The sequence below is a fragment of the Heloderma suspectum genome, chromosome 6, assembly GCF_057233095.1.
Source record: "Heloderma suspectum isolate Gila_16-S chromosome 6, 16-S_ref, whole genome shotgun sequence".
NCBI lineage: Eukaryota > Metazoa > Chordata > Lepidosauria > Squamata > Helodermatidae > Heloderma > Heloderma suspectum.
This window is the reverse complement of record NC_139463.1, coordinates 44,935,246-44,944,430: the sequence shown is the minus strand read 5'-3', so window position 1 is coordinate 44,944,430 and position 9,185 is coordinate 44,935,246. Positions and strand designations below refer to the sequence as shown.

Sequence of the window (9,185 nt, the reverse complement as noted above, 5' to 3'; positions counted from 1 at the left end):
AAGGAGGACACGTCCAACCCGTAGAGGACCCCCCTGGTGGCCTGGAGGCCTCGGAGCCTGTAAGAGAAGAGCAACGGCCCATCCGAGAGATGGTGAGCGGCAAGCCCAGAGGGGCAGGAGCGGGCAGCCGCTGGACGTCGGTGGGGCGAGGGCAGCTTTCCGTGGGGCAGGAGGGAGAAGTGGACATATCCATTCGGCACGGCTGCCCTCAGCATCACCCAGAGGGCAGTTAAATGTATATAGGTGTATATATGTGTGTGTTTGTAACTGGTTAGATTAGAAGGTTGGAGCAGTTCCTGAGTTGTCTTGAAGATCACACTTGATTGCAGTATGTTATATACCACTATAAAATATTTCTAGCTGATTTAATGGTTTATACTTGTCATATTATTTTATTTGGTTGCTTATTTACTATATCACAGGCATAAAATAATTTGCTATTTTTTAATTTTAATACTGTCCCAATTAAATCTATACTTTCTCGTTGTGCTCCTTTTTATATCCATGTGTGTATTAGGCTTATAATTTGTTCCTATACATTAATAGTTACATATGCATTTCTGCAATGTCATATTTATCTTAGCTCTTGTATATCTCCCTCATCAGTAGCTCGTGTTCATTTGTATATTGGGTTCCTGCTAATGGTCTTTTAATTTCACTGCTAGCATACCCGGGGTCAATGCGGGGCTCGGGGCACCCTTTATTCGTCTTTCTTCTTCTTTATGGGCTTGTCTTTATTCGTCTCTCATCATCCTAGAACTTGGGTTCATCCAGTGAAAGTGATTGAAAAGAGAGTGGGGACAGAGAAAAGGATGCATAGGAAGCATCCTTCACACAACACAGGGTTTTTTTTAAGGAACACGCTGCCACAACACGTGGTAGAGAGCACTAGCTGAAACAGCTTTAAAACAGGGGTGTTTCCCCGTGCGTCTAAGGGATGCCAAACGCTGTGGCTTTTGTTTGTACCCTGATTCAGATCGTTTGCATGAATGTGGCAGACACTGGGCTGCGGCTGGCGCACATCTCCCACATCATCCCTGGTTGAGTTTCCAGCCAGTTGAGATGACCCAAACACCGGGGAATGGTGGGCCTGAAATGGTAAAACCAGGACTCCGCTCCATCAAAGAAATCGGACTTAGGAACCATGGGATCTGAAGAAGGCCGTGATTCTGTAGGCACACAACCCCTCAGGCCCGTCTTATCTCTACAGCGATAAGGGTTAGGGGTTCATGGCCATTCTCCTCCCTGCACTGGGCTCAAGACACGTGCTTCTATCACAAATCAGGGACAAGCAAACAGGCAGCTTGGGTGGCATTGCAGGGGGAAAGTGGTTGGGTGTGGAAAGGGTGAACTACTCTCAGCCATGGCTTCTCTCCTGCAAGCTGGATGAAAACAGAACTAATTTCTTCCCATCCCTGCAAGAGAATCCACCTTCTCTTTGCCCCATGGTAGCTCCCCAAACAGCTTTAGGAACACAGGGAGCTGCCATGGGCATCCACAGAATTGTTTGCAGGGGGGGCAAAGCTGGTGTTTGATTGTAATTGACACACATGGCAGTCGCTGCGGGACACAGCTGTGCGTTCCCCTTGCGTGTCCGCACACGCTTTGTTGCGTAGTCATATCCCATGACGTTTAGAAGGCTGCACAGAGTGGCAGAACATCCTGGCGACTGGTCAGCCCTCATGCAGAGGAGTGTTCCAGTTCCCCTGCACACAGGAGTGATACATCCGTCAGCGTGAGGGTCACAAGAGTCATACATCAGCGTGGGAGTCGGAGTGCCTGGTTCGAAAGGGGAGCCGAGATGCAGCGGGCAGAACGGAGACCGGATGGAGCGGAGGGGGCCAGTGGGAACCGGTCAAGTCTGGACAGACGCTCCAGAGGAAAGACGGGCGGACGTCCTGGCCGCGGGGTTGCTCTGTAAAGTAGAGTGTCCAGCAGACTGAAAGAGGCAGACATATCCTCAGAAGCGCTGTGGGTGGCAAGACCAGGCTCCAAAAGTAATTTAGCACTGGGGACACGCCATCGTTCCTGGAGCAGAATACTCAAGGTGCTGCTGAAATGGAAAATGAAATCAGCGAGGCCTCCAAAGGAGGAAGTGTTGTAATGCTGCGGGGTTTTCAGTGACTCCCACATGGAGGGAAACATGCATGTTCCAGTCACAGAACCCTAGAACCATAGAGTCATAGAACAGTAGGGTTGGAAGGCGCTTAGAAGACCATCGAGTCCAACCCCCTGCTCAGTGCAGGAATCCAAGTCAGAGCTTCCCTGACAGGTGGCTGTCCAGCCTCGTCACGAATGCCTCCAGTGTGGGAGAGCCGCCCGCCTCCCCAGGTCATTGGTCCCCTTGTCGTATTGATCTAACAGTCAGGACGCTCATCTTCATCTTCGCAGGGATGGTAACACGTTGAGCTTTACATCACCCTCACAGGGTGGGAAGATATGGTGATTCAGTCATCTTTATGGACTCTGGACATCCCCTCCGCCTCCACGTTGGCTCTTCCCTTGATATGGGTCACCCAGAAAGCGTAGTCTGGCAGCGCCAAACTCCACCGCAACAGCGCTACATCAACCCACTGGGGGAGGTGATCCAGAGGTACAGACTGCAGGGTCGCCAATATGCGGGTGTCACCCAGGTCCTCTCTCCTGTTCATCCAGTCCAGGTGAGGCAGGGGATGTGCTGAACCTGTGCCTGGCTGCAGAAATAGACGGGATGAGTGCCAATCAACGGAGACTCAATCCAGATACGACAGAGGTTCTGTTAGCGGGTGGTTCTTCTGCCCAGTTGAGTGATATTCACCTGTGCTGGGGGGGCTGCGCTCCTCTTAACCGATCAGGTCTGTAGTTTGAGGGTGCCCTTCGATCCAGCACTGTCATCGGAGGCACAGGTGGCCAGGGGAGTGACGGGCGCCACACCTCGGGGCGGGTTGTCTGAGCAGGGGTGCACCTTCCCCCTCTCAGACGAGAACAGGCAACAGGCCAATCTGCTGAGGACTTCATAGAGCCTTTACCAAGGCCTTTCTCTCTTGCCAGCAAAGTACGTTTCTCACAGTACAGAAAGAAGCATCCCTTGTCAAGTAGGAGGCACGCAGTGTGAAAAGCAACCACTGTGCATTACTCCAGCTTCTGTCAATAGCAAGATTTGTGGCCTTCACTGTTTGTGAATACAGCTGTGAGAACCAACCCTGAAAGTGTGACAATTGCCAACTCTCTAGCAAATCGGTGTTCTTGTGCTGTTAATTCCTGCATTCAGTCCTGCATATCTCTGGGGTTTAGACTGCCCTTTCATGTCTCATGAAGTACCCCTTGCTGATACAGACGGAATGTGGGGCCCAAGCCGCGGTGCATTTTCAAGCACGTGGCAACACAGGCAGTCCCCAGCCCACACCTCTCCCCCTTCTCAGTGACTTGGCCAGGCATCGCATCGTGATCTTTGCACGGGAGAAGCGGCTGCTGTTGCAGCGGTCAGGGGGACGCAGAGGACCATGCATGCCCTCAGCTGACCCTGAGGGAAGGCATTCGATGACGCAGAGGAGAAAGAAGGTTCGCACCCCCAAAAGGCAGGAGCCGTAGGCACAAAGGCAGATATAAACGCACTTCACTAAAGCAAAACAGAAGCAAAGTTACGGAGTACATTCAGCACAGTCATGTACTTAATGTGGGGGGTTGGACTCGATGGTCTTGTCGGCCCCTTCCAACCCTGCTCTTCTATGATTCTGTGGCTATCCACATGTCTGCAACTCGCCTAATTCTAGGGGTGTACGAATGGTGGACCTTCAGTGCCGCTTGACATCCGCACTTTGCGGTCAGTGCGCCATTCCGCCATTCACAAGCCCCCGGATTTCTCCTCTTTTTTTTCCGCTCCAAAAATTACAAAGATAAATCCGTACCGAGTACCGTAATTCCGGTGCCCAGCCCTCTCCCTGAGTCTGCATAACTTCCGTAAGAATCGCTATTTTTCGTAAATATTTACGTGGGGTTTTTTTTATTGAAATCCTCCGTCTCCGTTTACTTTCAGCCCAAACACTTCCTCTTGCTAGGGGCTTCCCAAATGAAGGCTGTGTGAAGTGTGCCTGAGCAATAAACTCCTTGTTTAAAGCAACAGTGTTTTAAAGAAAGAAAGAAACTTTTAAAATGACCATGACGGTCCAGGACCAGCATGGTCATTTTAAAAGGTTTTTTCTTTCTTTAAAACAGTTTTTATTTACGAAAATTCCTCAACCCTGTGCGGACGATGAAAAAAAAGCCGCATGACTGCTGGCTCCGCAGGACCTCGTGGCGCTGTTCCGCAGAGGATTCCGTGGCACGGACTGAAGGGAACTCGATCCCATTTCAGTCCGTGGCGGGATTCTCTGGCAGCCCTACCTAATTCAAACCATCGTGGCAGCTCCACCCCCAGGGAATAGCTCAACAGGTTCTACCCTCCCCCTACGCTACCACCTCCCCCACCTTTGGGGGGCTACCTTGGGCAAAAGACCTACGCTTTCTGCCCCACACACAGTGTTAGCGCCTCTCGAGATCTTGGGGCCTCCAATTAAAAATTCGGGGGAGGGGCAAGGTACATGTTCACTCAAAGGGTATCTGTCCCCCCACAAGGACCTTTGTTACATTTAAGATCCATTTAGCAAGCACTGTGGGCAACCCCCTTCAGGCCACGGGCAGATGTTCCCAGTGTGATGTGATGTTGAGCTTGTCCATTGTCTTCCTCCGCACATTCACAGGCCTGAGTCAAGTCAAATCTCCACACGGCCACAACTTGCCATCGCACCTTTGTCCTGGCTTCCACAGGACGCATTATCTGACACAGGGCCATGCGGTGCAGAAGGCAGGCTTACGTCACCCCAGCCAGCGTTCTTCCTTCCCCTCACCCAGGTGGCCGGATGTCACTCCTACCCTGGTTAGATGTCTTCCACCCTGACAGGTCAGGGTACCGCTTGGGAGGCTGCAAGCTCGGGGAGGTCTCGGTCCCCTGAACCCTCACCGGTTGGCGCTTTTTACACAAGGTGGTCAGAGGGGCCGCTGTGGAAGTGAAATTAGGAGGAAAGCGCCGGTGATTTCCAGCCAGCGCCAGGGGGGACAGAACCTGCTCTTCATAGTTGGCAGGGGCCATTGCTGGACGGCCTCTACTTTGGCCTCCACAGGCTTCGAATTTCCACTCCTGGCCTGATGCCTCAAAGAGGTGACCTCCCCCCATCCCAACTGACCCTTGGTGGCTTTGATAGTCAGCCCACTTCTTGCAGGCGCTTCGCCTCTTGTCTCACCAGACCCACGTGGCCTCCCAGGTCGGACTACAAATGGCAACGTCGCCTAGGTAGGCGCGGGCCCAGCCCCTCGGTCCATTCACCAGCCCATCAATGACCTTGCGAACGGTCTCTCACGCTCCCGGCACGCCGGACGGAAGCCCTGTGCAGGAACTCGTGGGTAATAACCAGCACAGCTGGGAAGCCCAGGGGCTCTGGCTCTCTTCAGTAGCCCCCAAGCCAGCATTTCTTGCAATCCCCTGGCCACCGATTCAGCATGCTGTCCGGTAGCCCAGTAGCGGGGAGACTGAATAGGCCGATGGTCTCCGGCCAGAAAGACAACTCAAACAGAAAGACACACGGGAAATCAAACACAGCTTCTGCTTCCACCCTCATATGCTGTAGGAAAAGCCTCACCTGTTGAAGTTCTGCCTGTCATGCGCCTGGCGCAGGAGTCCTGGGCCCTCTGCCCCTGCGAGGCACTCAGCGGCGCCTTGCCTTTGTGAGGCCCTCGGCTGGAGGCCGGCTGGAGCCGAATGGCGCCCGAGGCCTCGCAGTGCTGAGGCAAGAGGCAGCCGGGCGGAGGCGAGGAGGCGGAGGCGAGGAGGCGGAGGCCGCTCTCGGAGGACTGCCCAGCAGCCGAGGCCTGTGTGGGGAGCAGGTCGGCCCGCCTCAGAGGCACGAGCGGGCCTTCCACGGGCGATGATGGCCCTCTGTTCCCCAGACCTGTCTCCTCCCCTCGGGGTGGGGGACATTTACCCGGCACGGGCGGAAGCCCTTCTCGGCTCCTTCCAGGGTCAGAGGCAGAAAGGGCGGGGGGCACGGAGCAGCCTTGGTGTGTCCCCCTCCCTCCTCCACGCAGCCACTCCTTCTGTTAAGAGTCGGGGAGACGAATAAAGTCCAAAGGTTTCCCCCTAAACTGGCACGCCAGCCAGCCCCTGCTTTGCTCGTGAACGGGGCAGGAGCAGGAAGGAGAAAGACGGCCGCTCTCCTTCCTCCGCCTTAGAATCTCGCACGGAGGGCATCAGCCACACGTGAGGGGAGAGTGCCTGTGGGCATGCGCAGAGTACTATCCCCCGCCACGGAACCACTTTGGCCAGCTCCCAAAGGCAAAGGGCGCCGCTCTCGGGCAAGCTTGAGTTCCTCGCTCGTCTACGGTTACAAGTTCAGTGCTTGGGACTGAGTGTGTAAAATAGGACACCCGGGGCGGCGAGGTGGCCCCCCAGTTCTGAAGTGCCAGGAGAAGATGCAGACTTAGCACCTCTCTTGAGACCAGCCTGAAGCACCCCTCTCTGCCCTTCCCTCCACTTTGCATTTCAATGAAGAAATTTATTTATTTATGTTTATTTATTAAATTTCTTAAGCACCCATCTGGCTGGTCACCCAGCCACTCTGGGCAATGTACAACATTAAAACAGTTCAAAACAATTAAATTCAACATTAAAAACATCACTTTTCTAAAATTACCCTAAACCACCCCAAACGCCTGCCTGAACAACTACGCTTTTAATGCATGGCGGAAGCTCATTAAGGGGGGCCATGGTGGAGTTCCCTAGGGAGGGAGTTCCACAGAGTGGGGGCCACCACAGAGAAGGCCCTCTCCCTTGTCCTCACCAGCCTTGTCCTCACCTCATCAGTCCTGGCTGATGGGACAGAGAGAAGGCCATCCGAGGCTGATCCTGTTGAGCGGCCTGTCTGGTGTTGCTGGAGGTGCTCCTTGAGATAGGCTGGGCCGGAACCGTATAGGGTTTTCAAGGTCAAAACCAACACCTTGAATGTGGCCCGGAAAACAACTGGTAACCACTGCAGCTCCTTCAGCACTGTGATCTCGCCAGCGGCTGCCTTTAATCAGGCGAGCCGCTGCATTCTGTATCAGCTGCAGCTTCCGAACCTTCTTCAAGGGTAACCCCACCTAGACCGCATTGCAGTAGTCTAAACGAGAGGAGACCAGGGCATGTACTACCGATGGGAGCAGATGGTCGGGAAAGAAGGGGCGCAGCCGCCGTATCAGATGGAGTTTGTACAGCGCTGTCCAGCTCACAGCTGACCCCTGAGCCTCCATGGACAGCTGGGAGTCAAAAATGACCCCCAGGCTGCGGACCTGGTCTTTCAAGGGTAGCCGTAGCCCATTCGACACCAGGTCAACATCCCCCAGCCTCCTCTTGTCTCCCACCAAAAGTACCTCGGTCTTGTCAGGGTTCAGCTTATTCCTCCCCATCCAGCCACTCACCGTCTGCAGACATTTGGACGGGGATTCTACGGCCAACTTGGTGAAGATTTGAACGGGGGGCAGAGCTGTGTGTCATCTGCATACTAAGGGCACTGCACCCCAAACCTCCTGATGATAGCCCCCAGCAGCGTCATACAGATGTGAAACAGCATCGGGGAGAGGATGGAACTCTGTGGCACCCCACAAGTCAGTGGCCATGGATCCGAAACCTCCTCCCCCAGTGCTACCCTGTGGTACCTGCCGGAGAGGAAGGACCAGAACCACCATAATACGGTGTCTCCAATGCCCTGCCCCTCCAGGCGGTCCAGGAGGATACCGTGGTCAACGGTATCAAAAGCCGCTGCGAAGTCGAGGAGAACAAGGAAGGAGCATTCGCCCTTATCCAGAGCCCTCCTCACATCATCCAGCAAGGCGACCAAGGCCTTTTCTGTCCCATGCCCAGGCCTGAATCCCGGCTGAAATGCATCCAGATAATCGGCCTTTTCCAAGTGTGCCTTCAACTGCAGCGCCATCACCCGCTCAATCACCTTGCCCCAAACTGGCAGATTCGAGACTGGGCAAAAGTTGTTCAGAACTTGGGGATCCAAGGAGGGCTTCTTTAAGAGCGGTCTTATCACTGCGTCCTTGAGGGCTGATGGCATCACTGCCTCCTCAAGGGAGGCGTTCATCACCGCCCTGATCCCCTCACCCAGCCTCTCTCCGCAGCTCATAATGAGCCAAGATGGGCAAGGAGCAAGGATACAGGTGGTCGGCCTTACAGATGAAAGCACCTTGTCCACTTCCTCAGAAGGAAGAAGCTGGAACCGATCCCACAAAACCGGTTTGCCACAGACCGCCTCTCGCTCACTAACTGTATGCACAGCGCACGGAGTAACACTCCTAATCCGATCACTTTCATCCACAAAGCGCCTTGCCAAGGCCTCACAGCAGGAGGCCTCAGAATGCTCCAGCAGTTCTGGAGCAACTGGACCGACCAGGCTCCGGACCACTTGGAACAGCCTCCTGGGACAGCACTCTGCAGACGCGATAGAGGCAGCATAACATTCCGTCTTTGCTGCCTTCACCGCCACGTGATAGGCTGAAGATACAGCTGTAGCCCGTGTCCGATCGCCTTTGGAGCGAGACGTCCGCCACCGGCGCTCTGGCCGTCTCACCTCCTCTTTCAGCTCGTAACTGCGGATTGAGGCATGGTGCAGCCCGAGCCCTGTGTGTTTGTTTCTTTATGAAAAGTATTCATTCACATTCCATTTTTTAAAAAATGCTCAAGGTCTTCAAGTTTTGTAAAACAACAACAACAACAACACACGCACCTTTCCTCAATATTAAGATTACGACTTTGTGAACAGACCACTGTTAAAGAAGCCCTCCTTGGGTCCCCGAGATGTGAACAACTCTCGCTCGGTCTCGAATCTGCTGTTTGGGGGCAAGGGGATTAAGCCGATGGTGGCGTTGCAGTTGCAGGCACACTTGGAAGAAGCTGATTATCTGGATCCATTTCAATCGGGCTTCAGGCCTGGGCATGGGACAGGAACGGTCTTGGTCGCCTTGGCGGATGATATGGGGAGAGCTCTGGATAGGGGAGAATGCTCCTTCCTTGTTCTCCTCCATCTCTCAGTGGCTTTTGGTACTGTTGAACATGGTATCCCCCTGGACGGGTAGGGCATAGGGGACACCATATTACAATGGTTTCGTTCCTTCGTCTCTGGCAGGTACCAGAA

The 9,185-nt window shown here is 53.9% G+C and overlaps 1 protein-coding gene across 1 annotated transcript; it reads right to left on the bottom strand.

The window, feature by feature from the left end:
* Positions 1 to 367: 367 nt before the first annotated feature.
* LOC146340738 (uncharacterized) lies at positions 368 to 6,062 on the bottom strand. Its single transcript, XM_084808208.1, has 2 exons — positions 5,655 to 6,062; positions 368 to 2,053 (listed from the first exon to the last, which is right to left on the bottom strand). The coding sequence occupies exons 1-2, from the start codon at positions 5,990 to 5,992 to the stop codon at positions 1,759 to 1,761; spliced, it is 633 nt and encodes a 210-aa protein (XP_084664334.1). The 5' UTR covers positions 5,993 to 6,062; the 3' UTR covers positions 368 to 1,758.
* Between the last annotated feature and the right edge of the window lie 3,123 nt (positions 6,063 to 9,185).